Source organism: Corvus cornix, chromosome 3, assembly GCF_000738735.6.
Source record: "Corvus cornix cornix isolate S_Up_H32 chromosome 3, ASM73873v5, whole genome shotgun sequence".
Lineage (NCBI taxonomy): Eukaryota > Metazoa > Chordata > Aves > Passeriformes > Corvidae > Corvus > Corvus cornix.
In genome coordinates this window covers 31192249-31219578 of record NC_047056.1, presented here as the reverse complement: position 1 = coordinate 31219578, position 27330 = coordinate 31192249, and the positions used below count along the sequence as shown (strand labels likewise).

General features: G+C 56.5%; 2 protein-coding genes across 5 annotated transcripts in view; both read left to right on the top strand.

Annotated features, from left to right (window-relative positions):
- TMEM63B (transmembrane protein 63B) overlaps positions 1 to 9471 on the top strand; it is a 48465-nt gene extending 38994 nt beyond the window's left edge. For all 3 annotated transcript variants that reach the window (XM_039568714.1, XM_039568712.1, XM_039568713.1), the window contains 14 exons: positions 523 to 603; positions 713 to 836; positions 928 to 1061; positions 1207 to 1344; positions 1620 to 1773; positions 2042 to 2148; positions 2909 to 2995; positions 4437 to 4502; positions 4642 to 4804; positions 4964 to 5069; positions 5200 to 5367; positions 5508 to 5623; positions 5849 to 5929; positions 6966 to 9471. In XM_039568714.1, coding sequence (XP_039424648.1) covers positions 523 to 603; positions 713 to 836; positions 928 to 1061; positions 1207 to 1344; positions 1620 to 1773; positions 2042 to 2148; positions 2909 to 2995; positions 4437 to 4502; positions 4642 to 4804; positions 4964 to 5069; positions 5200 to 5367; positions 5508 to 5623; positions 5849 to 5929; positions 6966 to 7130 — 1690 coding nt within the window. In that variant the 3' untranslated portion in view covers positions 7131 to 9471. The remainder of the gene's footprint in view (positions 1 to 522; positions 604 to 712; positions 837 to 927; positions 1062 to 1206; positions 1345 to 1619; positions 1774 to 2041; positions 2149 to 2908; positions 2996 to 4436; positions 4503 to 4641; positions 4805 to 4963; positions 5070 to 5199; positions 5368 to 5507; positions 5624 to 5848; positions 5930 to 6965) is intronic.
- A 2485-nt stretch (positions 9472 to 11956) lies between these two features.
- CAPN11 (calpain 11) lies at positions 11957 to 24947 on the top strand. 2 transcript variants are annotated; one of them, XM_010391787.3, is made up of 22 exons: positions 11957 to 12060; positions 14986 to 15268; positions 15851 to 15920; positions 17252 to 17370; positions 17511 to 17644; positions 17803 to 17971; positions 18505 to 18588; positions 18678 to 18763; positions 18973 to 19047; positions 19443 to 19603; positions 19683 to 19852; positions 20058 to 20069; positions 20328 to 20539; positions 20658 to 20697; positions 20957 to 21022; positions 21369 to 21426; positions 21525 to 21589; positions 22425 to 22493; positions 22624 to 22702; positions 23163 to 23279; positions 23355 to 23413; positions 23660 to 24947. In XM_010391787.3, the coding sequence occupies exons 2-22, from the start codon at positions 15023 to 15025 to the stop codon at positions 23684 to 23686; spliced, it is 2118 nt and encodes a 705-aa protein (XP_010390089.1). In that variant the 5' UTR covers positions 11957 to 12060; positions 14986 to 15022; the 3' UTR covers positions 23687 to 24947. The 2 variants fall into 2 exon arrangements, with proteins under 2 accessions (XP_010390089.1, XP_019136841.1); XM_019281296.3 differs by lacking the exon at positions 11957 to 12060 and adding an exon at positions 13012 to 13088.
- Positions 24948 to 27330: the final 2383 nt, after the last annotated feature.

Here is a 27330-nt window from a genome sequence, read left to right as displayed (position 1 = left end):
AGTTAAGTTCGCAGATGAGATACAGGCAGGAGGTGCTCAAGCAGTGACTGTGGGATGTTGTGCTGCTGCCCTGATCACAGTCCTTGTAGAAAGTATATCTCTTTAACAAGAAAATTAAGTTTCTCTTCTGTCAGAATCTCACTGTCAGGACCATGTTTAGAAGCACCACAGGTAGAAAAGAAATGCTTTGTACCCTTTGGGAACTCTTCTGCCTCCTTCTGACCACAAGTCTTGAAGACAGAGAGGGAGTGTGGGGTCAGAGAGGCTCCTTGCTGCTAGAGGGCAAAAGTCCAGAAAGGCTTCTTGTGCAAAAGCCTAAAGGATGTAGCATTTGCCCTGTATTTTGCGTCCTCTACAAGGGATAGAGCCTGCAGGCTCCCCTGCAAACTCTTGGTATGCATCGCTGTACTCAGCCCAGGACACTCTTCTCAGGGCCAGAGAGAAGTCCTGAACACTTGGAGTTTGCTCGAGGGGTACAGCCTTTGGTGCCAGTTGTGATGAACTGATGCATCTCATCCACAGGGAGGCCTATGCCAACTGCACTGTCCTGGAGGCCCGTCCCTGCTATGATGTTGCCCGGCTGATGTTCCTCGATGCAGAGAGGTAACCTCTATTTTGGGAGAAAAGGCAGAGTGGGCTGATGTTGCTGGTGCCCCCCTCAAGTCACCCTCTTTCTTTCCTTTCTTCCTTCTCTTCCGCTCTCATGTTTCAGGAAGAAAGCTGAGCGTGGGCGAGTCTACTTCACCAACCTGCAGAGCAAGGACAACACCCCATCCATGATCAACCCCAAGCCCTGTGGCCACCTGTGCTGCTGTGTCATCAGGGGCTGTGAGGAGGTAGGGAAGAGCTGGAGGTGTTGGGCAGCAGAGTGTCCTGTGGCTTGGGTCCCCAGATCATCTCTCCTCTGACCTCTGTCCTCCTGCTCAGGTGGAGGCCATTGAGTATTATACCAAGCTGGAGGAGAAGCTCAAAGATGACTACAAGCGAGAGAAGGAGAAGGTTAATGAAAAGCCTCTGGGGATGGCCTTTGTCACCTTCCACAATGAGACCATCACAGCCATGTGAGTGTAAATGGTCCTGTCCTCCCCAAGAAGGTGATTTGTCCCAGCCCTTGCCTTAAATCAGAAGAATGGCAGCACTAAGGCATCCTCTTGGCTTGTGCCTGCCAGCCTTTTGTGTCAGCATGTCCCTCTTTCTCTTGTCCAGAATCCTCAAAGATTTCAATGCTTGTAAGTGCCAGGGCTGTGCGTGCCGTGGGGAGCCCAGAGCCTCCTCCTGCAGTGAGTCCCTCCATGTCCCCAACTGGACTGTCAGTTATGCTCCTGACCCACAGAACATCTACTGGTGAGCAGCTCTGTAGGGCTCAGTGGCCCTGCCAGTGGGAAAGGGGTGCAGCCTCCCTTTCTCCCTCTCCATCTGCTCCTCTGGTAACTGAGTGAGTTGTTCTTGCTGAAGCCCAGCCTGGCTGAGCTAGAGGTCTGATCTGACTGGGAGGGGGAAAGCCTTGGGCTGGCACCCCAAGTGCTGTTCACCAGGCTGGGCTGTGGTGTGCATGTGAAGCCCTACACCTGGTATTCTACCCTGTGCAGCCATCCTGATGCTCTCTTTCTCCCTCCCAGGGAACACCTCTCCATCCGGGGCTTTATATGGTGGATCCGCTGCCTTGTGATCAATGTGGTCCTCTTCATCCTCCTCTTCTTTCTCACCACCCCTGCTATCATCATCACCACTATGGACAAGTTCAATGTCACCAAGCCCGTGGAGTACCTCAATGTAAGGACTTTGGAGACAGGTGCAGGGTGGGTAACACAGGAACCACCCCAAGGCACAACATCCCCTGCAAGGCTGGGGATAGGGAGAGAGATTGTCCTTGATCCCCAGGTCTGGTCAGCCTGACAATGAGGGAGGTGCTGAACCTGGACAGGGTGCGGTGGCAGTCGCAGTGCTGGGGATTTGGCATCAGCAAAGGCAACTGTACCTGTTGCTGACACAAGAGCTGCTGCACCATGTAACATGTGATTTCTTCTCTGCCTTATTGCAGAACCCAATCATCACCCAGTTCTTCCCCACCCTGCTGCTGTGGTGCTTCTCTGCTCTTCTGCCCACCATTGTATACTACTCTGCCTTCTTTGAAGCACACTGGACCAGGTAAGGACAGCCAACACCTGTTCTTACCTTCTCAGTGAGCTGACTGGCTGCTAGACACTTCTCACTGACATAAAGCTATGGGCTGGATCCTACTGCTTGAACCTCTGTCTTCCACTCCAAGCATGCACCTCTCGGGCACCTGGGGACTGCTGTGGACAGCTGTTCTGCCAGTCTTTAGCTGCTGTTGTGCAGCATGGTTGTCTGAGCAGAGCTTCACATAGGTCTACAAGAAGAAGAAAGCTTGGGAAGAGTTAGGGCTGGTCACTATGTGAAATGCTAGTAGTGAGGGAAGTCCTGGCTCAGGTGAGCAGGCAGGGGTGGTGTGCCTGTACCATGTGTAAGATGTAGCTGTTCCAAGGGAAAATCGTTTTAGCTGCTCTGGCTTCTGGCCACAGGGAAAGCATTTGAAGTCCAGAGAACTAGAAGTGTGCTGCTTGTGAGGCACATTCTCCACAGGACATGCAATGTAAACTTTGTTTTGTGGTCTATGTTGCAGAGACTGGTGGGGAGGGCGTCGCCAGCTCCTGGGATTGCAGGTCAAGGAAGGTGATTGCAGAGCCTGTGAGACAAGGGGGAAGGAGGCTCGATAACAGATTTCAAATATGCTGGAGGGAGAGGGGACGTATTCATGTACTAGTAACAGACAGGGTGGGATTTAGGTTAGGTATTGGGAAGTGCTTACTGATGAAAAAGCCATGGGAGCACAGCTTGTGTGGCTGGTGGGGTGACAGTGAAAGGTTAACAGCCTCTCTGCCCTCAGGTCTGGAGAGAATAGGACAACCATGCACAAGTGTTACACCTTCCTCATCTTCATGGTCTTGCTGCTGCCGTCGCTGGGCCTGAGCAGGTAGGGGTTGTGGCAAAGGAAGGCAAGTAGAGATGTGGAGCACAGGGAGGGTTGAGGTGCACTCCTGATTGTTCTCTTATTTATACAACATCTTTCCCTCACTGCACTGATGGCCTGGCCACCATCTCCTTGGGAGACCGGTGTTTTAATTTTGGTTGAGGGAGAGCAGGCTAGACCATACGTGACTGGGTCTCTAGGACTTCATTGACTCAATCTGCAGACACATTGACATGTGCCATGGTGTTACAAATAATGCAGCAAAAGTCGGCCTGGTAGATGAGTACGTGTGAAAAGTCTGCTCGAGGTCTGCTGATGAAGGAGGCATTCTCCACTTCTGTGCTCAGTGTGCAATCCAAATTTTACACAAAACTAGTGAATTCCCCCTTTAAGCCAGTACTTGAGTAGGTTGCCCTGCTCAGCTGGGTGGGAGAGTGTGGGTACAGCAGTGCTCATCTGTTTGGGTGTATGCTTCAAATCTTCCTGCAGAGTTTATAGAATTGCCCTGTGGGAAACACTGATGCATCACCTGCCAGCCATTGGTGTGGTCTCTAGTGCTGAACAGGGGCCAAGGGAACTGTGTGAGGAAGAAAAAACTAGGGAGTGATTGTGGGACAGGGAACTCTTAACTGTGCTAGTTCATTCGTTACACATTGTGGGATCAGGGATCTTTAAGATCTTTAAGACCCTTCCAACCCAAGCCATTCTAGGATATTATTGTCTACAGCCCATCTAAATTCCATATTTGAGATACAACCCCTCAGTGGTGCTGTCAGGCAGCTCCTGAGACTAGACAAACCCTCTGATAGTGGCAGAACAATAGTCCCTCATCCCACTGGCTATGTGTTTGCAACACAGATTTAAAAAGCCTTGTTGCATGTAAACTTGCATCTTGGGCAGGTGAATGCTGTCAGAAGGTTTGCATTTTGACCATAAAGTGCTTCCTTCTGAGGAGTCAATCCCCCTGCTGTTGCCTGTGGAGCTCTGTACTCCACTACTTCCAGAGGATTGGATGGTTTCATATCAAAAAATCAGAATTGAGGAAAATGGGATTTGTTTCTCCTAAGAGATTTTTTAAAAGTCTTGTTGGAGGGTACCTCGTACCTAACCAGTTTCTTCTGTAAAGTCAGTCACCTGTTCCTTACATGGATGTTACGCCCAAACAGAGGAGAGAGGAAAAATATTGATAGGATCAGGGTAAAGGGATAAGAACACACATGAGTGGGAAGCTTTACATCCCTTTTTGAGTGTTGCACTGTTTTGTTCTATTTTTTTCCAGTGTCCAGTTTACATAATGGCTGGTGACACTCAAACAGGGAACAAAACAGTCTATGGTCAGAGCTTTGGATTCTTCTAGAGCAGCTTCTACATATTTGCCATGTGCATTTCTGTCTGTCGCTGCTTCTGATGGTTCATCTTTTCTTCTTGCCTTCTTCCCCCACAGCTTGGATGTATTTTTCCGCTGGTTGTTTGACAAAAAATTCCTTGCTGAGGCTGCTGTGCGATTTGAGTAAGTGGAGTTGAGCAGAAAGACTTTGTTTACAGTGGGAGGTGGTTCTTGTTGGCATCAAAAGGTACTGGGGGCTCCCAAATGCTGCCCTGCAAGGAGGGAGCACCTCTTGTATCCTGCTCTTGCTGCATCTTCCCAGGTGTGTGTTCCTGCCAGACAATGGGGCTTTCTTCGTCAACTACGTCATCGCCTCTGCCTTCATCGGGAATGCCATGGACCTGCTGCGCATCCCTGGTTTGCTCATGTACATGATACGCCTCTGCCTGGCCCGCTCGGCGGCCGAGCGGAGGAACGTCAAACGAGTATGTAGCGGGACTGAGGGGATGGGTTGTGGCCTGCACCCAGGGAGGGGAGTGCTGCAGTGGGGCTCACCCAGTGCTGTGTGTAGAGCTGGGTGTGTTGCACATGCCCACTCAGCTGTCAGGGTCCTCCTGCTGATGGGTCTCCATTCCCTCCTGCAGCACCAGGCCTACGAGTTCCAGTTTGGGGCTGCTTACGCCTGGATGATGTGTGTCTTCACTGTAGTCATGACATACAGCATCACCTGCCCCATCATCGTCCCTTTTGGTAAGCGATACCCCTCCTCCTCCCTGTGTCAGAGATGGAGGGGAGGCAAGAAGGCTGATGTGGGGGAGATGTTCCCTCTCAGCCTTGGAAAGCAGCTGATGCCCCACTCATCTTCTTCCCCTTCTCCCAGGGCTCATGTACATGCTGCTTAAGCACCTGGTGGACCGATACAACCTGTATTATGCTTACTTGCCTGCCAAGCTGGACAAGAAGATCCATTCAGGGGCTGTGAATCAGGTAGTGGCAGCCCCCATCCTCTGCCTCTTCTGGCTTCTCTTCTTCTCCACCGTGCGCACAGGTGAGCACTGGGCTGGGATGCCAGCCCTTAGCCTACTACTGAGCCAGTTCCCTGGCCAGGCTCTGATCCTGGCAGCCTCTAGCCATGGAGCACGGTCACAATCCTTTTGACACCGCCACTTTGGTTTTCCTTTGCCCCAGGATTCCTGGCCCCCACTTCCATGTTCACCTTTGTGGTCCTCGTGATCACCATTGTGATCTGCCTGTGTCACGTCTGCTTTGGGCACTTCAAATACCTCAGCGCTCACAACTACAAGGTGAGGCGGAATGGTGGGTGCAGGACCCTTCTCCTTGGTAGCACAGCTCAACCACAAAGCAGCAGGGGCTCTGGGGGGTCCCAGCCTGCTGTTCAGCAGAGCCTGTCAACCCTGGCTTCACAGAAGGGATAGTCCCAAGGCTGTCCCTGCTGCCTGTATGCTGCTCCTGAGGCGGGACAGCAAGTGTGTTGCCGTGGCAGTCTCAATTTCTCCTTTTCTCTCCAGATTGACCACACAGAAGTGGATGCCATGGACAACAGGCAGAATGGGAGACCTGCCACCAATCTGCCGGCTCCCAAATCAGCTGTGAGTCACTGTCCCCATCTCTGTGCCCTGGCACACTCCTTACCTGAGTTTGGAAAGGGGGAGGTAACTCCCTGTCTGAGTACCTCACTCCTCACTTCTCATTTTTCTGAGTCAGCACCTGGATCCTCCCAGTGAGGGTGGGAGGCAACTGTTGGGCACTGTGCCACTCACCTGCTCTGGGTGATGAATTGTAACCCCCACACACACACCTCTTTCCCACTGCTCCTCAGATGCTGTGCATTTACTTTCCACCTCTCTTTCGGCTGGGACAGTGAATCCAGCCGGGTCAGTCTCCCTTCTCATTCTGCATCTTTGCACGCTTGCACGCCAGCAGAGGCTGTCACCCACCAGGCTTGTCGTAGCACCAACACAAAGGGGTCTCTGTGGACACTTGAAGGCCATGGAAGTGCTTTCGGGACTCTTCTCTCCCCTTTCCAACATTCTGAGACCACAGAGTCGGTTTTGTGAACTTCACCTTGGCTCACTGGCTCACTCCAACTGCTTCCTTCCACACGGTTTTTGTAGTGGGGGTCTACATAGGGCTGCAGAGATGGGGTAAAGCAGAGCCTCCTGCTTCCTCAGGAGAGCAGGGCTGGGATGTGCACATCTAATCTAGTCCTTCCTAGTCTCCAGACACCCAAGGGCAGCAACATTTTGCCAAAAGGAGAATCCCTGTAAGAGGCAGGCATAGCCTTAGAGGACACATCTACTAGGAAAAAAGGCACTGCAGTCCTCCAGTTCACGTGGGCTCCAAAGAGACTGAGAAGCCACATTCTTTCCCAGCCCAGGCGCCCTGTTGCAGAATGCTGGGGTTTGAAACACATCGAGTGTTTCAGGGCCAAGCCCCACTCTTACCCCTCTCCTGGTACATTCCATGGGGTCTGGACCCTTCCTTGCCCTCCCAGCATATCCCCACGCTCAGCCTCATGCATGGTGCTTAGTGTGTTGTGCTCTGCTTCCTGGAGAAGTTCCCTAGACTCACATGTGTTTCTGCTCTCTCCCCACCCCTTGGCTGCCCCATGCCTGGCCCTGACAGAAGTACATCGCCCAAGTGCTGCAGGACTCCTCGCCGGAGGGCGAAGCAACAGAGTCGGAGGAGCAGGGATCGCAGGATGAGGAGCTCATCAATGCAGATGGCATGAATGACACAGATTTCCAGTCGTGTGAGGACAGCCTGATAGAGAATGAGATCCACCAGTAGGGACCTCGAAGGGCGGGAGGGGAAGGAGGCCCAGGAGCAGGGCAGGCTGTGCGCACGGAGACCTGGGAAGAGGCACCCGAGGGTGCTGGCTACTGCCCTCGCCCTCCCGCCCCCCAGGGCCGCTGCCTTCAGTGAGGGCAGGGGCCCTGCTGCAAGCTCTCCATCTCCCTGCCCCTCCACCCCTGCGCCAGCCCGGCTGCTCGGCAGGCATGCTCTTTACTAGCTACCTTCTTCAACCCATCCCTGGACCCCAGAACCCCAGAGGCTGGGGAGGCGGGGGGACCGTAACCTCCGTGGTGCTGCCCTGGACCTGCAGGGAGGAGGAGAGCTGGGTGCTTTGTGGGAAGGGGCATAAGGGGAACATTTGGGGTCTTCTGAGCAGGCAACTTTATCCCCTGTCCTCCTGGTGAGAAACACTAATAATTTATTAGATTTACAGGAAGATGATAAATGAAAAACTTCGGTCAGTCTGTTGGAAACCCCACCCAGGGTGGGGTTGGTTTTTGTTGCACCTTCTCCCTGTGCCTGCGTGTGCCCTTTCTCAACCGCTTTCAGCATCCAGTTGGTGCAGCATCCCAGGAGCTGGTCCAGGCCCAGGGGTGGTGACAGGCTTCCCCCTCACCACAGGGGTGGTGACGGTGACAGCCTGGCTTCGTGGTCAAGGGTGGCATCATGCCGGGGAAGGGGCACTGAGCTAGACAGGCCCTCGCAGAGTGAGGGGTGCTGAGGGCATTTCATGTGGGCAGGAGGAGGCACAGGCAGCCTCTCCCCCAGGGTCCTGTTCCCTCCTCCCCCAGGGGCACAGGCAGGGGTTTGCAGCATCATTTAAAGTGGCATTTTTCTTTGCACATTTTACTCCCCTTTCAAACAAATCAACCTCTGACCCCCATGTGGTACTGCAGCCCCCCTTTTGCTGCCCTGTGTCTGCACAGCAGGGTCAGGCTTGGGGGTGGGGGGCTGTGTGGGGGTCTCCTGGGTGCTAGGGAGAGGGGAGAAAGGGTCTCAGGCTACAGGCCCTCAACACCCTGCAAGATGAGCACTGCCTGGTTGCAGTGAGGCCCTATGGGCTTCCTTCCCTGAGCTACTGCAGGGTCTTCCCCCAGCTGAGGTGGTCAGAGAGAGAGGGAGCCCTGGGAGAGCAGCCCCTAGGAGCCCTCTCCAACCAAGACCACCATCTTCAGGAGCACAAAAGCCTCATGGGGCTATGCTGACTTTGTTCACCTGCCCTGACTGGTGTAGGCTCCCCTGCTATCACCCAGCCTGAGAGGGGGGTTGTTCCTCTCCTACCTCTTGCCCTTGCCCCCTCCCTGTTGATAGCTGTGTCCCAGAGGCAGGCAGGGAACTGGATGGGTGGAAAAAGTGGACTGGAGCCCCTGGCACATGGATGAAGGGCTGACCCTGTTTAAAGACACTTTGTGAGGAGGCTTCTGGTCAGTATCAGTTGCCCTCAATTGCTTCCCCCCTCCCCTTGTGTAAAATGTAAAGGAAAATAATAAATCCCTCTGCTATTTAGCTATATTTATTTCCCTCAAACCCTGCCACCATCCTGTTTGGTGCTCATTGCGGACACTATCACCTTCCCTTTGCCTGTCATCTGTGGGTGCTGCAGCAGCTCCCTGGGGCTGTGCCCTCTGGGGCCGGGTGAAAGGGGGGACAGTCATTTACCTTTTCCATCACCCATGCTGGCCCTGGAGCTCCAAGCACTTTAACAGACCAGAACAAGTGAAGTGTCAGCCCTGCCCACCTCAGCTGCTGGGAACAGTGGTCACATCTTATGGCTTTTCTCCCCTGTGCCTCCCACTAGAGGAAGGGGGCCAGACCCACAAAGAGCAGGTGGGGGCCTGCTCCAGGGAGGACATAGCTGACTTTCCTGTACACCTCCTCTATAGGAATCCCAGGCCTGGAGAAAAGGGTGGAAGGAAAAATGTGGGTGTTCAGTGCATGGGGAGGGCAGGCCACCCCAGCTTCCAGGGCTCGGCTGGGGCTGGAGCACACATGGCTGTGAAGGTGCATGGTGAGAGTTGCCCTTCCCTTCCAGGTAGCGGCCAGGAATGAAATGAGCCTGTGAGCTGAGAGTTCCCAGTCCACTCTCAGGCTGGGGTGGGAGGAATGTTGATCCTTCTTCCCTGTTCTCACACCCACCTACTGCCCTTGCTCCTGGTCCAGCAGGTGGGCTGGGATACTATGGTCTCTGTAGGTACGGCCATGCTCTGGGGCTGCCTCTGCGGCTGTCAGGGCCCTGCCCACAGAGAGCTGTGTGTTCTGAGTGGCACTGTCTGTGTAGAGATGTGTATAATACCCTGTATATATTTGTGTACAAAAGAAAAAAGGAAAAAAAGGAGCTATTGTTCTTGCAGTCTTTTCTTTGTGAAGTGTGCTGGGGGCTGGGACCTGGGAGGAGAGGACCCCAGCTGCTGCAGGGCTGCAGGAGCATGCGTGGTGCAAAAGGAGGAGTGGGGAGTCGTGATTGAGCACAAGCCCTGCCCTGCTGCCAGGAGCTCAGCCATGGCTCACAGGCTCTCCCAGCATGAATGGCTTTCCCTCTGACTTATAGAGGCATCAGAGACTTTGCTGCTAAGAGATAAGATGGGGAGCTGCGTGCACTGAGGCTGGGATAGAGGAAGATGGTTTGGGAATGATGTGGTAGGGGAGTTTCACTGGTAGCCTCATGCCAGATGTCAGCCCACCCCTACTGTTCCAACAGCAAGTTACATAGCCACTCCTGCCATATCCATTCAAAACCTGGACCCCTGCTTTGGGTGGACAAGCAGTGAGGGGTGCTAGACCCTTGGAGCACAGAGGAGCACTTTCCCAACACACGATGCTGCTCATTCATCAGCCAGCCGCTGAGTGCTGGGGCAGCCAGCAAAAGCAGCCAGCCCCCAGGATGCTCCCTGCCGCTCTGTGCAGGCTGGAGCTGGCATGCTTCCCGGGAGACTGCTGTATGCTATGTTCCTTATGTTGTGCACAGTGGCCGTTGCTCGGAGGATGGCACAATGGAGCGGCAAGGCCTGGCGTGGGCTGCTGGGAGACGGACAAATGACTCCAGCTCTGTCCCTGCCTCAGCAGGGGACAAAAGATGCCCCGGCCCCGTAGCCAAAGGGCAGGGAAGAGGCAATGCCTGAGAACAAAGAAGACTGAAAGAAGAACCATGCCTGCTGCCAAGTCCCTGCAGCAATCACTGCAAAGGAAAGCTTGAGAGAAGGAAACAAGGAAATTGCACAGGGATTTTGCAGGTGTTTTAGGGAAACTGCTTCTGCGCCTAGGGGGAAGGACACGGGACAGCCTTTGTCACAGGATTATTGAGGAGTTATCTCCTGCCCCAGGAGAGTCTGTGAAAGCAGCTTTGGAGGCCACTGAAGGGTAATAAGGCAGGAGCTGAACAGGACAATGGGGTCACAAGGATGGGCACAAACCCAAAGCAGGAACAAGCCCTGGCACTATAGGCCTCTTACTCTTTGAAAGCACAGTGCTGCCTGCAGTTCTGTGCAGAGCTAAATAATGACCCCAGCAGAGACCCCCTTATGCTTTCAGCCTGTGGCAAGCCTGGCTGGGAAAAAGATGGAGCAGCCCTTGCAACAACCCAGAGCAGGGCACCCCCAGGCCTCCCTCTGCACTAGGGGGGGCAGAACAAGTTGCCTGTAAGAGAGTCCCCTATATAGGGATAGGGCAGTTCTAGTGGGTGCTGGCCAGGACTGGACTGGTCCCTTGTGGGTGCAGCAGCAGGACCATGCTACAGCTGGTTTTAAATGTTTGGGTTGCCCTTCCCTTAGGCAAGGGACACAGCTCCTGGCTCCAATGTGCAACTTGCTCCCTGCTTAGGATGGATTTACCCCCTTGGGGTAAGGTGGGGTGAGGTGGAAAGCAGGTGCCCTGTGCGGCCTAGGCTCCCGCAGGCTCAATGCCAGCTGCTGCAGGGAGGCTGTATGGGCACAGCCTCCCCAGCTGCAAACAGGCACCAGGGAAGGAGGAGCCCCAGGGTTGGTGACGCCCATTAGGATCATCCTTTTCAGCCCTGGCACCAGAAGAATGGCAATACAGAGCTTCTTTCCTGGGACAGGGATGAGCTGAGCTGAACTGCTCATGCCAGGCCAAGCCACGGCAGATATGCTGGGCTAAGCCACACCAGGCCAAGCTGTGCCAATCCATGCTGAACCATGCTATGCCAGGCAAAGCCATGTTGAACCACGAAGGGCTCCACGGTACGGTGCGAAGCCGTGCTGTGGCCATGCCCACTGGTAACAGTACCACCCAGCATAGCTGCAGCGTGAATCACGGAGGGCATGCTGGGGCAGCCCCGATGTGGCTGTGGAAAGCCCCGGGGCAGTGGGATCTGCCCGGAGAGGGCCCTGCTGGCACCCAGCAGCGAGGGGCAGCTGGGAGGTGGGGTGCCAGCCGGGGCACGCAGAGAGGCCGGGGCAGCTGCTGGCAGCGTTGTTGACCGTGGCCGCGGGGACCACCGCACTCAGTCGTGGCAGCAGAAGGTCAACAAGTTCCGGGGACAAAGTGCAGTACAGAGCTTCACCCAGCTAAGCTAGGGTGCCGGCAGTGTGGAGCAGTCACCCGCAAACCCATTCCTAGGGGAAAGTTGCTTCCTCTTTTCCTTCCAGCCCCGGTTTCCGTGGGCACCCAACCCTTTCCTCAGAACAATGGTGGAAGGAGTACGCCCATCCCGGCGGTACCCCTCCATCCCTGGGAGCTGGGAGAGGGTGTCAGCAGACAGAACCTCACCAGCAGTCCCGATCAATCCCCTCCCAGTGTCTGCAAGCAGTCACTGCTCCTTTAATTCCCCCTCCCACTGCCCTCCCGCCTTTGCTCGCACATCCTGCCCGCCGAAACTCCACCTTCCGCGGGGCTGTACCGAGCCGGGCTGGGCTGGGCTGGGCCGGGCCGAGCCGAAGCGGGCAGGGCGGTGGCGGCAGCAGCTTCCGTAAGTCCATCCCCCCCATCCTCACCCTTATCCGACCCCCAGCATGGGGTTAAGCACCGGGGGGGAGCCCGCCGCCGGGCGGGCAGGGCTGCAGGTCCGTTCCGTCTCCCCCTCCCCGGCTGCTTCCTCTGTTCTCTAAGCTTATCCAGGCTTGCCTATCCCTCCCATCCCCTTTCTGTTAGCAGGGATTTTTGCATTAGGTAACGCATCCGCAGAGACCCAGAGGCTTCTCAGTCGGGGCGGCGAGTAAGCTGTATAGCTCAGCCTCCCGGGATGCGCTGCCGACCCCAAAGCCAAGCCCGTATCCCGTCAAAGGGACGGGGTAACATAAAGAGGAGCCTGCGGGAAACGAGGGTTTTTGTCATCCGGAAGGCTGGAAAGGGCCTGAGAACTGCTTGAGCACTGTGGGATGCCATGGGCGGCTGTGGCGTCCTGCCCCGAGCTGAGTATGCGGCAGGATACAGTGTGTCAGGGCTGATTTTGGGGAAGGGAACTCCCTACTTCCGTTGATCTTCAAGCACAGCTGGCAAACCTGAGGTCTGCAAAGATTTTTGGCTGGACTTCAACAATGATGCTGCCGTAGGGTTTTGCAGTATGCGCAAAAGGGCACAAGGTGTCAGGGACCCTGCAGGAACCAGTGTGACTTTTTGCTCCCACCTGGGAGGGATCAGAGGTGCCTCGAGTACTGGAAAGCATCATATTGCAGTTGGGTGTCACTCGTGGTGGAAAAGTGCCCTGGGGGCTTGGCTTGTCTCATCACACCCCTTCCTCCTCCGTGGAGGACCTGCAGTGTCTGTCAGCATCAACCTGGGGAGGTGTCAGCAGCTGACCCCATTGCTTTAAAGACCCATGTGGTTCCTCTCCCATTCTGGGGTCTGAAATGCTTTTCTTTGCTCTGCGCTTGCGTGACCTCCGTCTGCCACTGAGCACAGCCTTCCTGAGTATTTTGAGCCACAGAGCTAAGAATAACTCATACGGTGCCTGTGTCTGCACACAGCTCCCCATGTCCGCAGCCATGGCCGGTGCCGGTAGGTAGGGTGGGAAAGGGTGCAGGGAACCTGTCAGGGGCTACAGGCAGGGGAAGTTTCATGGCCATTGTCAGGCTGTGCTGGGGAGTTTGGGAAGTGGGAGGTGGAGGCAGTGTGGGCAGCTGTACTTGGGATTCCTCCTCCCTCAGGCCCCCCTATGTTCTGGGCAGTGTCTGGGACTGGAGGAGCCATCCTGCCAGCTCTGCAGGCACCGAGTGCTTTGCCACTGGGAGAGACTGCCAGGGCTGCAGGAGTTGTTGGAGGACCTCCATAGATTTGGGACCACCACAGAGGAGAGAAGGGCTGGCGCTGCCCTGGAGAAGGATAGTGGGTTTAGAGCATCCCAGAGCAGGCAGAGTAATGGGGAAGAGTAGATTTTTCTTCTGAAAAGCTTCTGGCTAGGACAGCCACATGGGTTAGCAGCCAAGTTTATGCCCTCTGCATCTGCCAAGAGCTTGCACCCGTCTCACTGTTGCCTGCCTTCCCTCTGGCTATCACAGCACTTCAGGACAAGGAAAGCAGCCTCTCTGGAGCCAGGCTGCACCCTGCTCCCCTGGGATAGGGTGCTGCAGAGGGAGCGGGCCAGCACTGGCATTCGAGTTTGCTGCTCTGAGAGAGTTGCTGGCTCCTGGCTTATTTACCCAAGGACTACTCCACTCTCTCACATGGAGAAACTTCTGAACTATTCGGCACCAGCCCTGCCAAGCAAGAGCTGAGATGGCTGGGGAGTGGGGCAGGGTGAGCCGCAGGTGCCAGTGGGCTAATGGTGGTGGCACCTGCCCCATGGCCCTGCTGCAGGTGACACTGCTTGCATGGAGGCTTGGACCACATGGCCCCAGAGCCCCGTCCAGCCTGAGCGGTGCAGTGGGTGTGAGTGCTGGCTGCTGCCATGGTGTTGGGCAGGGCTGAGGGCAGCTGGACGGCGGGAGGGCAGCTCGGACTTGCCCACCGCAGCGGACGCGGTGGGGCAGGGCTGCGGGGCCAGACATTCCTGGCAGCTGTGCCATGCTGGTTCGAAGCTCCTGGCCGTGCTGCTGGTCAAACCCCCGGGAGGATGGCCGGGGCGGGGAAAGGTGCGGGGTGCGGGCTCTGCGGTGTCTGTCCTGCCCCGCTCTCCTGGTGCCGGTGTGCCCCGCTGCACTCCGTAACCCCTGCCCAGTGTCTCCCAGCAGGCTGCTCCACTGGCACTCGACGAGACTTGAGTCATCCTCCCTGTGTGTGCGTGTGCTGTCCCGCCTCTCCCTTCCCTGTCCTTCTCTGGCCCCATAGCTAGAGCTATCTGCCCCCGCTGGGCTCCTCCCTACCCGGCCCTATTGACTCAGTACTCAGGAAGCCGGGGCGGCTTTCGGGGAAGAGGGAAAAGAAGAGGGAGAGGCCCCGGGGGGTGGGAGAAGCTGAAGCGGGCTGAAGCGGGTGAGGAGGAGCCGGGACAAGGAAAGAACCCGGAAAACTACGCCGGGAGGAGAGGCTGACGGGGTTGGAAAGCGTCTGAAATTCCTCCGGGCACAGCCTTTTGGCGTAGCGGGGACGGGACAGGACCCATGACCTAGGTGCTGGGGGGTTGCCTCCTCCCAGCCAGCCGTCAATGCTGGTTTGCCCTCTCGGTGTCCCCTAAAGACAGCACGGCTGCGACGGCCAGGATGTAGGACAGGGCTCAGAACGGGGCTGCTGCTGGGGATGGGGTCTGGGAGGTTCTCCTGATGTGTGTGCCCACCTCTGTGTGTCACTGGGCTCACTCCACCAGGCCAGTGCTGCTGCAGAAGGTCCCTGCTATGGGAGTGGTGGGGAATTGGGGATTCAGCCTCCAAGCCTGGCTCTGTGTGATGGCTGATATCCCCGGAGGGCAGAGCCAGGTAGCGGGCCCTGCCTCAGCCTGGCCATGCCTGTTCTGTTGCAGGGAGCGGAGCTGAAGGTAGCAGTGCTGGTGCCCGGCTATGATGCCCTTTGGTGGGATGGCTGCTCGTGTGCAGAGAGACCGCCTGAGAGCCGAGGGGCTTGGCCAGCACAACAACGCCATCAAGTACCTCAGCCAGGACTATGAGGCCCTCAAGCAGCAGTGCATTGAGAGTGGCACCCTCTTCAGGGATCCCCAGTTCCCAGCTGGCCCCTCTGCCCTCGGATTCAAGGAGCTGGGGCCACACTCCAGTAAGACGCGGGGAGTAGAGTGGAAGCGTCCGTCGGTAAGTGCTGGGCTTGCTTCTTCTCAGATTGGGCTGGCATCCCTGCCTTGCACATCCGCACTGATGTGGTCTGCTGAGCTGCAGACTGGCCCTGGCTGGCACCCCTCAGGGCTCAAAGTCCCTGGAATGTTGCAGAGCCACTTTCCCAAGGGGCCAGGGCCATTCCCCATGAGTGTCTGCTCAGAAAAGCATTGTGTTTAGCAGGCACTGCTTTCTCTGGGCAGCAGACTGTGGGCTTCAAAATAGGTGGGTTGTGTTGCTGTTTCTAGGTGTCATGGCATGGATGTGTCACCCTCAGTAACTGGGGCTTTTGAGAGTGCATAACCCCTGGTGCCATGAGGGCAAGGGGAATGTCATCCAGCCATGTGTTCCCATGGCTACAGCAGAAGATCTTGCCCTGACTTACCATGATGGCCCTGGGGTTGCAGTCAAGCAGCCATCCCTAGCAGAGGGCAGGTGGGGTGCATCTTGCAGGGACCATATACCGTTTCTCTCGAGTCAGAGCTGCAGTGGGTGCCAGCCCTGCTAATGCCCAGGCCCTGCCAAGATCCAGCACCAGCATCTGATTCTGTCCTTCTGCAGGAATTAGTGGATGACCCTCAGTTCATCGTTGGCGGTGCCACCCGGACGGACATCTGCCAGGGGGCTCTGGGTACGTGTTGAAGCTTTGTCCCTGGACCTTGGTACAGACAGTAGTGACTGGGGAGGGTTGGGTGGCTGGCCCTTTCCATTTGGTGAGGTGGAAACTGCAAGTCAGAGGTCATCCTGTTCCTCCTGGCAGCTCTAGGTTAAGGTTCCACGGAAATTAGTTGATGTGTGCACAATTTGACCATGCCGAGATCAGGGGAGATTCTGGGTGCATCTATACCTGACAACAATGCCAGGAGCTGCTCCAAAGAGCTCCCTGCTTGGTAAATGGTGAGGGATGGCAGCTGCATGACAGTAACAAACTGAGGTGGTGGTGGTGGTGACAAAGTGCTTGCCAAGCAATGTGGTGTGGCAGAAGGGAATCGAGAGGTGTACAAGTGATGATTTGTCATTTCTCCAGGGGTGTCTCCCAAGGCAAAGGCACTGAGACAAGGAGAAAAGTGTTAATGGGCTGGGTAGGCTGGAAGAGTTGAATCACAGCTGGGATTTTGTGGTCATCAGAAACAGATCTTGGTACCACAGAGAGTGTTGCCCTGATTGGGAGCAAGTAGGGCACTTGATGGGGAGTACTGTATACCTTAGCACATACAGCATGCTGTTTTCAGGGCTGACTACATTTAATATATCCAGTAATTAGGACAGACCTGAGGTGGCAACTGGAGTGCATAACAGCCTGAAGTACTGTGGTAGTGTTCACTTGGTCATTAAAAACTCTGAAATGGCATTTTGTCAAACCACAGCCCAGTTACATATTACCCAGGCTCAAGGCTAAGGTGTGAAAGGCTTCAAAGGCAAAAGAGAAAAGGAAATCAAGGCAAAGAATTTAAAGCACAGTGCTGGCCTGGAGCAGCACTTGTGGTTAAGATCACTCGGAAAAGTGAGGTGGTGCTGCTTGCAATTTGAGAAGCGGGGGCAGCAGCATTAAACTGCTTGCTTGATAAAATGGCCTTTTTACATGCAAAGTGTAATTCTGGTGCAGAACTTGCTGTCTGAGATATGGAGGGCAGTCATATGAATGAGTTCCAGGAGGGTCTAGATAAATGGCTGCAGGAGGGGGCTGTTGGTGCTGACTGTGTGTGGTGTCCTGGGCACAGGCTCCAGGTGAGGGAGGATCGTTCCCTGTTGCCTTGAGCTAATACTTCTCTCTGTGGGCAGGCTGAGCAAGCTTGGATCCCTGAGTTCTGCTTGCTGGACCTTCTCTGGTTTTTCCATGGACTTTCTGAGCTGGGGAGCCCCAAACATTTGCAAGGAGAGCACACTGTGGGCTCCTAAACATCCATCACCTACCCTCCCAGCTAGGAAGGTGATGGGTACCAGCTTCCTCTCCTTCCCCAGGTGACTGCTGGCTGCTGGCTGCCATTGGCTCCCTCACACTCAACGAGGAGCTCCTGCACCGCGTGGTGCCCCACGGACAGAGTTTCCAGGAGGACTATGCTGGCATCTTTCACTTCCAGGTGGGCTGGGAGCTCCTGGCCCTCCACAGGTGGTGGGCTGCAGCAGAAGTGAGGGTGGTGGGTTGAGGCCATCCCTCTGGGTAGGGATGAGCAAGCCATGTGGTGTTCTGACCTCACCCCGCTCTCTCCTTACTCCCCAGATCTGGCAGTTTGGTGAGTGGGTGGATGTGGTGGTGGATGACCAGCTGCCCACCAAGGATGGGGAACTTCTGTTTGTCCACTCGGCAGAGTGCACCGAGTTCTGGAGTGCTCTGCTGGAGAAGGCCTATGCCAAGTGGGTACCCCCGTGGTGGGCATGTGGGCGGGTGGGGGGCAGGGCACTCACTGTGCAGGGCAGAGGGAAGGGAGTCTCCTCTGTCTCTGTCCCTGCTTGTGCTGGGTGGCTGGGCAGCAGCAGTGTGCTACCTCCTTGTCTCCTCACGCACCCCTCAGGCTGAATGGCTGCTACGAGTCGCTCTCGGGGGGCAGCACCACCGAGGGCTTTGAGGACTTCACGGGCGGCGTGGCAGAGATGTACGACCTGAAGCGGCCACCGCGCAACATGGGCCACATCATCCGCAAGGCGCTGGAGAGGGGGTCCCTGCTGGGCTGCTCCATCGACGTAAGTGGTGTGCCGGGACCAGCGGGGCTCAGCTGGCCAAAGTGAGGCCTCACAGCCCAGGGCTGTATCAGCAGCCCCCTCGCTGGGACACTGCATGGGAGGTTACTTCCTTTCCCTCTTCCACAGCACCCTTTCCAGAGGCAGTGTGGCAGCCCTGTGGCACAACACGTGGTGCTGCAGCCCAGTTGCTGTGAATGGGCTCCTTTGGATGGAGCGGGGCTGTTCATCTCAAGTGCAGGACAAGGGACTGCCCATGACTCTGGCCATGTCTTGCATCAGCAAATTACCTGGAGCATGGTTTTTAAATTCTGAAGTTTGGGTGGTTCCCTGATGGATCGTCGGGGTTCTGTGCTAGGGAAATTGTCTTTAAATTGTCCACAGCCAGCAGCCTTTGAGCACAGGGAGCTGCTACCTGCTACTTCTCTTGGCTGGAGCAGTGCAAATCAAGAGTTCTCCACACATGGAGGGAAGGGGTAGGGATAGGACTACATTAATTCAATCCTATTGACTTGAGCATTACACATTCTCCTCAGATCACAAGTGCCTTCGATATGGAAGCAGTGACCTTCAAGAAGCTGGTGAAGGGCCATGCCTATTCTGTCACAGCCTTCAGAGATGTGAGTCACCTAGATTAGACTTTAATTCCTTAGCAGTTACAGCCTGAACAGTGGCATGGGCTCCACCTCCTGTGTCTGGTGTCTGGCAGGTGAACTACCGGGGTCAGCCGGAACAACTCATCCGCATCAGGAACCCCTGGGGTCAGGTGGAGTGGACTGGAGCCTGGAGTGATGGGTAAGCAGGACAGGAGGGACGGCAGTCTCGCTCTGTCAGGCCAGCAAGCGCTGCGCACACAGCAGTCGGGCACAGGGCACTGCGGAGGGGAAGCTCACAGTGTGCCGTGCCCTTCGCATCAGAAAGAGCGGAGTTGAGGGCCAGCTCTGAACTGCTCTCAGTGCCCCTTCAGGAGTCCCTATCTAATTGTCTCTCTCCTACTTCTCCAGCTCCTCTGAGTGGAACAACATTGACCCCGACGAGAGGGAAGAGCTGCAGCTGAAGATGGAGGATGGAGAGTTCTGGTGAGTGCCAGAGCAAAGTGCTGCTCTATTTCAGCAGCCAGTCTGGGAATGAGCAGAGGAGCTGGGGAGAGATCCTGCTATCATGCTTCACCTGAAGCACATGACCTGCCTTTATGAGCTGGCTTTCCAGCACTGGAGAGCTTGCCAGTGTTTCCTCATCTGATCTAGTTAATAATTTTCCTCCCTTGAAGGAAATTTAGGCCAACTAAATGCAAAATAAACATCCTTTCTTACCCAAAGCCAGCACTAGGCTTTAAATAAGCTATAAGTGTTTAGGGTAAAAGATTTTACTGTCACTTAATTCTCCTAAAATGCTAGCTGGGTCCAGAGCTGCTTGCGCTCTCCTCCCTCCCCACAGCAGTGCCCTGGCCTCAGCCCCTACCTGCCTCCCACAGGATGTCTTTCCGGGACTTCATGAGGGAGTTCTCCAGGCTGGAGATCTGCAACCTGACCCCCGATGCCCTCACCAAGGACGAGCTCAGCAGATGGCACACGCAGGTGTTCGAGGGCACGTGGCGCCGGGGGAGCACTGCTGGGGGCTGCAGGAATCACCCAGGTACCTCTGGCCTCCACATCCGTGCTCTTGGCAGCTTGATGAAACTAGGTATCTCATCCACACATCCCCTTCCTCCCAGCCACATTCTGGATCAACCCCCAGTTTAAGATCAAGTTGCTGGAAGAAGATGATGACCCTGGGGACGATGAGGTGGCCTGCAGCTTCCTGGTGGCTCTGATGCAGAAGCACCGTCGGCGGGAGCGGCGGGTGGGAGGTGACATGCACACCATCGGCTTTGCTGTCTACGAGGTAACCCCTGCCCGCCCCAAGGCTTCTTCCCTGGGACCGGCTCAGCCCTGCCAGTCCCGCCTCAACCCCAGCCCTCAAGGAAACCTTTTCCACCAGCTTTGGCCAGCTGTGGGCTAATGCCCCCATCCTGTGCTCCCTGCAGCTGTAAGGGATGGGGCAGGTACTGGGATTGTGATATTTTTTCCCCTTTTCCCTCTATCTGCAGGTTCCTGAGGAGGTACGTCCTGAGCTGTCAGAGCCTACACTGTCTTGGAGGGAAGCACAAGACTTGGCAAAAACGGGTTGATGCATCCAGTGGCATGGGATCTCCATGGCTAGGGTGCTAGTGGGTGCTGGGCACCCCCATGTGGGACAGTAGGGTGGCTCCTACTGGATGGGCAGGGCAGGGCTGTCCTACCTGATGGGGCTGACATTGGTCCCACCACTCCCTGTGGGTGCTTCCCATTGTGGTCCACAAGAACATTCCTTCCCCCAGGCCCAGGGCATGCAGAATGTGCACTTGAAGAAGGACTTCTTCCTGCGAAACCAGTCCCGGGCACGGTCGGAGACCTTCATCAACCTGCGGGAAGTGAGCAACCAGATCCGGCTGCCCCCGGGCGAGTACATCATTGTGCCCTCCACCTTCGAACCGCACAAGGAGGCCGACTTCGTCCTGCGCGTCTTCACCGAGAAGCAGTCGGACACGGCGTGAGTCCTGGCCTGGGAGGGACACCCCGTGTCTGTGAGCAGTGCGATGTTTCCCACTGCAGGCAGCCTGCTGGCTGGGGACCCTGCTCATCACTTCGTTTTCCCCTTTCTGCCCCAGGGAACTGGATGAGGAGATCTCAGCAGATCTGGCAGATGAGGTAGGAGCCGCCACTTTGGATCGGCTGGTGCTGAGGCTCCGGGACTTGGGAGGGGGAGCTACAGGCCGGGGGTGGCCGGCTGAGTCTGGGGTGTCACTGTGGCTGGAGAGGGGCTGGGGTGATGGGGATGTGGGAACTAACAAAGATGAGATGAACAAAGAAGAGCTTCCTTTCCAGTTGGCATTTACTGAGCCTGGGGAGGCAGGGCAGAGCCTGGGTTTGACCACTAACCTCTTCTTTCTGGTTTGCATCACCCCAGGAGGAAATAACTGAGGATGACATAGAGGACAGCTTCAAGAACATGTTCCAGCAGCTGGCAGGGGAGGTGGGTATGGCTGTGCCAAGCTCTGGAAGGCCCCCTGGGGAGGGGAGGAAAGGGAACAGGACCGAACCCCTGGCCGTGGGAGTTCCAGCCCACCCCGTGCTCACTCAGTCTCATCCTGCAGACAAGTCCATCTTTACTCAGCCCAGCTGCCTTCAGGGATGGTGTGATGGGTAGATTTGGGGAAGAGCATCCAGCTGTGACCAAAACTCTTCTGGGTGTGCCAGAAATGTAATGGCATCCTCATGTTTTGTGACTAAGGCAGAGATGTTTAGGCAGGAGGGGGACAATGGCCACAAGTGGGGTGGAGAGCAGGCAAGGGGTGATGCTAATGCTGATTCTGCTCCAGGACATGGAAATCAGTGTCTTTGAGCTTCGGACTATTCTGAACAGAGTCATCTCTAGACGTAAGCACTACTCTTCCCACCCCTTGCTCCCTGCAGCCCAGGCTTGCTCAGCAGGTTGGGTTTTGAGGCATGTGCTCAACCTCCTCCTTTCTCCTCAGACAAAGATCTGAAAACAGATGGGTTCAGCCTGGACTCCTGCCGCAACATGGTCAACCTGATGGATGTATCCTCTTGGTGCTGTGGGCTGGGGCCAGCTTTCCTGGTGCTCAGCCTGCTGGAAACAAGACTTCTCTGTTGGAGCTGGGGCTTGGCTCTCCCGCAGTGCCGAAGCTGTTCAACCGGTGGAGGAAAGGAAGGGGTCCTTATGGCTTCAGGGCTGCCTGCTCTATACTCTTTGGCTTTGGGAGCAAGTTTTTTTCAAAGGGCCATCACTTCCCCTGCTTGCTTGGGCCCTGGCTCTGCCACCAAAAGCCCAGCATGGTCCCATTCCATGCCTTCTACTTTCACCTCAAAGAAAAGCTTCACTTCCCATGGGCTCCCCAGCCTGATGTGCTGTTGTGCCACCCAGCCTTTGAGGCACTCCTGGAAGGGAACAAGGACTACTGGGCTTCTTGACCCCAAACCATCCTGTCCAGCTGTTGTGGATGAGAGGTGTCAAGTGACAAGAGCTATGGCTGGTGTCCTGCTTGCACAAGGACATGCAGCTGAGGGGTCAGGCAAGGAGCACCTCTGAGCCCTTCTCCAGCCTGGCCCTACAACTTCCCTTTTTGCTGCAGGCCAGCCCAGCTTCAGTCCAAGGACAGCACAGCAATGTGCTTCCTACAGCAGCAGCACGGCTGGCCCCAGGGAATGACATGGCAGCTAGTTCCCTTTCCTTGCTGGATTGCAGTCTCTTATTTTGCCGATGTTGCAGGATAGAGGGGAAGGTTGGAGGAAAAATTGGGCAGAGCAAGTGTGTCCAGGCTTTTCTTGCCTCAGGTGGCTGGGATCTGGGAGCTTTGCCTTTGCACCACCCCCTTTCCTGGCTGCTTTGACCTCCTTGACCCTCTGCTCCCCAGAAAGATGGCAGTGCCCGCCTTGGGCTGGTGGAGTTCCAGATCCTGTGGAACAAGATCCGGAGCTGGCTGGTGAGGAGGAGAGGGGGCATGGTGCACTGCACAGGGGTAGCCCCCCTCCTGGGGCAGCAAAGTGAGGGGACAGCCAGGGTGGAGGCCAAAGGAGAGTCTTCCCCTCATGTCCTCTGTGATGTTTTTGCAGACAATCTTCCGCCAGTACGACCTGGATAAGTCAGGCACCATGAGCTCCTATGAGATGCGCATGGCTCTAGAGTCAGCCGGTAGGTCTGGAGAAGGATGGGACTGGGCTGGAGGCTGGGGAGGGGGCTCCTGCTGTCAGAGTCCTGTTCCAAATAGCAGGAGAAGGGTGTAAGCAGCCTATATTGCATGCTTGAAGCCAACCTGTTGTAGTGAGATGTGGCCCATGTATGCACCAGGCTTTCTCCATCCCAGCTGTGCCAAGTGCTGGAGCCTCAGTTAGGGATGCATGCAAGATGGTCCCAGCATCTGTCCTCCTCTGACCTGCAGAATCCCATCCTGGCAAAGCAGAGGCCTGGGGTGGATCAGTGAGCTAACTAGTCATATATGGCTGCAGGGAGAGCATCCCCTCTTCCTATTGAGGCTGGACACAGTGCCCTTCCTTGGGTGGGTTGGTGGACCCTTTGTGTGGGTGTATGGACTTCCACAACTACACCCTGCTCTCCTGCCTCCCTGGGGGGCTGACTGCTCTCTGCCTTGCAGGTTTCAAGCTGAACAACAAGCTGCATCAGGTAGTGGTGGCCCGCTATGCAGACAGTGACATGGGCGTGGACTTTGACAACTTTGTCTGCTGCCTCCTGAAGCTGGAGACCATGTTCAGTGAGTGATGGCCCTGGGGCAGGGAGGGCAGGAACAGAAAGATGTGTTGCTCACCTTGTGCTTGTGTCCCTGCAGGGTTCTTCCGTAGCATGGACGCTGAAGGCACTGGCACTGCTGTCATGAACCTTTCTGAGGTGAGAGCTCAGCCCAGTGGAAGGTGGGGTGGGAAACAAGGGGACATGGCATTAAGGTGGATGGGGCACCTGGGGTGGGTGGTAGAAAGCCCTCCAGCCCCCTGGGTAGGGAAAGAACCCATAAAAGATCAAGATGAGTAAACAGAACCGCTGCAGGCTCTGTGTTTCTTGGAGGGCTGTTAAAACTGGCTCATGAGAACATGCCAAAAATGCACCCTGCTCATCCCTTCTCCCACTCCTTCCCAGTGGCTGCTGCTGACGATGTGTGGCTAGGAGTTACAACAGATCCGCTGCAGCTGGAACACCCCAATGGGCCAGGCCTACTCCAAGTGCTTCCCCTTGGATCCGTGGATACAGGATACTCTTCCCCCCTTGCTCCATCCCACACTGAGCCACCAGCCCTGCCTTCCGGCAAGCCTCACACCATCTTCTCCAGTGGACCAGGGGTCAAGGCAGGCAGGGGATTCCCTTCTCCTCTTCTGGGCTGGGCTTCTCTCCACTCCCCCTTTCTCCCCCTCACCCCAGAACAGGAGGAGGGCAAGCAGCATGGGGTACCTACGAATCCCTGCATGGTGGCAGGCTGGGGGCCAGCTGCAGAGCAGGGAGAGGCAGCTGCTGGGGCATGAGGGGGAGGACACTCGTATCGCTTGCTCTAGTGCTGACCCATCCCCTCCGGCACACGTTGCCTATCTCTACACCCACACCTGGAAGCATCAGCAGGTATTGCCTTGCTCAAGCAGCAGGTTCCTGAGGGAGCCAGAGTGGCCTTCTGGGAGGAGGAATGGTCATACTCGATTTCTTGAAGCCCTTGCACTGTACTTGTCACCACTAAACGCGACCAAAGCATGGAGCCTGCTGGCTCTTTCTGCGTGGCCTTCAACACATCCCTCCCACCTCCATGCCCCTGCCTATGCCCACCACGGGGTCAAGCCCTACAACTCAAGCACTGAATGTTTCGGGGCTCCTCCATCATGTGAACACATGACCCTGTAGCGCAGCAGCTGAAGCTCCTCTTTTCCACATGGGCACAGCGATGCCGTCACTGTCACAGCAGCCTGGCCTCCCCTCCCATCCCTGGGATCTCCTGGGACATCTGCTGCGCTTGGTCATGGCCCACAGCAGGGCTAGAGGCAATGCCTTCCTCCAGAGAGCAGGGTGTGGTGGTTTAGGGGGGGTCTTCAGCACACAGTTGGGTTTCTTCTCCCAGTCCCTCATCCTCCCACACTTACACTCTCCTCTTAGCTTGGGCTCCTTTGCCCAGTGCAGATGGACTCCAGTGCCAACATATTTGCACTTCTCAGTGCTACTCCATTCCCTTCCCCTTCTTCTGGGGTACTGGGGTGGCTCCAGCCTGGCAGTGGGTGAGGGCCCATCCCGTGCCCTGTAGAGGCAGGCAGGCAGTTTGCTTCCCCCAGACCCCTGTTGTCGCTGGAGGATGCACCCGCAGCAATAACCACTGCTGCCTGCCCGGCAGCTCTGCTTCCTCACCCTGCTCACTGTGCTCTCCAGGAATAAACAGATCTGTTAGACGTGTGGTCCGGGCGTGACGTGGGGTCTGCGTCCTCCCTCTGCTCACCATGGTCTGGTGCAGAGCCAAGCCCAGGTCATGCTGCTTGCCCAGCCTGGGGTACAGATGGAGCAGCACCACCAGGTGCAGGTCTTGCTGAGGGGCTGGAGATGTCCACATCTCCTAGACACCTTTGCACGGGTGTCTTAACGCTGACACGTGGGGCAGCACTATGTAAGAGAGAGGGAAAGGAGCACTGCTCTTAAAGAAAGGTGTCTTGTGGAGGCTGGGGAAAGAAGATCCACTTGGATAGGATGGAGTTAACTACGGAGCTGGTGGAAGTGGAGAGCAGCCTGGAAATCTGGACCCTGGAAGGGGATCAAAAGAGGTATATTTTTTCCCTGGGTAGAGCCTGTGGGAAGTGAATGTTTTCCCCTGCTTCCTTTGGGTCATGCCAGGTACAGCTAGAAGCAGAAGCCTTCCAGGAAAATGACAGTGGAGTGCTGCATGGTGGGGCTTTTCATAGCATGGCTCAGAGCAGGACTTGCTCTCTGTGCATCCTGCCCCTTGCTCCCACTCCAGAAGGACATTGCAGCCTGGATGGCCCAGGGGTGCTCAGCATTTGTAAGAGGAGCGACCTTTCATAACTTATCCATCCCAGCATCTCAGGATCCCTTATATGGGTGCCCTTTGGACCAGCCCAGCTCTCTGGGACCAGTGTCCCCACCGTGGGGCAGCACAGAGTTCTGGGGCAAGCCAGCCTGGCTCAGAGCATGGACAGGAGCTGAGGTGTGCCAGCAGGACAAAACAACCCCTCCAGCTGCCTCACAAGGCTGCCCTCTCCTATAGAGCCTCCCCAGGGCTGGATGGAGGTGGGCTGCTTGTGCTTGTCTCTTGACTACCTCTGAGCTGAGCTGCCTCCCTGTGGGGTGGGAGTACCTTAGGGCTCGCCAGCCCGGGCTTCCTGCTCCTCCATGCAATCCCAAATCCCCTGCAAAGCAAGGGCTCAGGTGGGGACAGAACAGGGGTGCAGGCATGCAGAGCTGTCCCAGCTGCAGGGCTTCGTCACGCACACACAGGCCCAATTGTAGGGCATGGTGACACCCTGGCTTTGGGATGACAGGTGCCCCTGGCGTAGCCTTACCAGAAGCCCCCTCCCTCCCTCCCTGCGGGTGCCAGCTGGCAGATCCCTTCTCTCGCCGGCCCTGGCAGCTGGCAGGCCAGTATCAGCAGGGGTCAGCAGGCAGGGGCTGCCCCAGCTGCCAGCTAATGCCACTGAAAGTAGCCTGGCTCATCCCCCTCATTGCAAAAGGGACAAGGAAGATGCCCAGCAGAGGCCTTAAATGCTGAGGTGAGGTGAGTAGCAAGGGGGCCAGAAGTGACCAAAACTGCTCTTAGCTTTGGGTTTGTCGTGGGATGGGCACTAGCCAGGAAAAGCCAGCCCAGCCAACTTCTGCCTTTCCCACACCTATCCCATAGTCTGTGTTGGGTGGGCCAGCAGCACCCATGGATACACAGCACTGCTGCTCCTGCTCCCCAACATCCCAGAATTTCCTGCACCTCATATGGCCCTGCCTCCCACAGCCCAGAGCTGCCTGCCCTTCCTGGGGATTCCCCCTCTCCCACCAGCTGCTCATGTCCATCCCCCAGGCACAGGAGGGGGGCCAGGACCGCAGCCCATCCCCACCTGGCCCCCCCAGCTGCCCCAGCAGCTGGGCTCTGGCCTCTCCCCCTTGGCTACGCTTCACTCTGCCCCGGGCCCACGGCTGCAGGAATGTCATTCCCGTGGGCACAAGGGGCCTTTGTGTGAGCAGAGACGGGGAGTGGGGGCCCAGCCCAGCATCTCAAGCTGGGGCTGGGGAGAGCCACAGCTGAGGGCTCGTGGGTGGGCAGCAGCTGACTCTGACATGGCCCCACAGCTCCCACCCAGGCACGGCGGTGTCCCTACTGCTGCAAAGGATGTCAGGGAGGAAAGCCCTCTCCTCATCCTCCTTGTCCCTCCAGCACCAGTAGCATCCTGCGGTCACTGCCAGCCCAGGAAGCAGTCCCAACATCAGTACAGAGCTGGCATCACACTAATAAGCCTTGGCACCCATGCCAAAGGATGCTAGAGGCTCAGCCACTCCACAAGGGGAGCGGGAGGGCTGAGACTTGGGGCAAGGGCCAGGAGCACCAGCCAGTAGCTGCTGCATTCGGCCTTTTTCAACAGCTGCCGTCTCAGTGCCAGCAGCAGGGAATGTGCATGGGCTGGGGCTTTCCAGGGCCTGGCCACAGTGCATTAAACAGCCTATTTATAGCACTTGTGTCCCTCCTCAGCCGGAATGGCCCGTGTTCCTCCTGCACGGGGCTGGGTGCTTGGGTGCCACCAGTGTCCCCACCACCAGCACCCTCTAGGATCCCTGCCAGAAGG

Bases quoted from the DNA above. Each gene is read 5' to 3' on its own strand.
- CAPN11 (XM_010391787.3), top strand. From the start codon at position 15,023: ATGATGCCCTTTGGTGGGATGGCTGCTCGTGTGCAGAGAGACCGCCTG. The intron at 15,921-17,251 runs GTACGTGTTGAA...CTCCTTCCCCAG, and splicing joins CATCTGCCAGGGGGCTCTGG to GTGACTGCTGGCTGCTGGCT. The intron at 21,590-22,424 runs GTATCCTCTTGG...TCTGCTCCCCAG, and splicing joins ACATGGTCAACCTGATGGAT to AAAGATGGCAGTGCCCGCCT.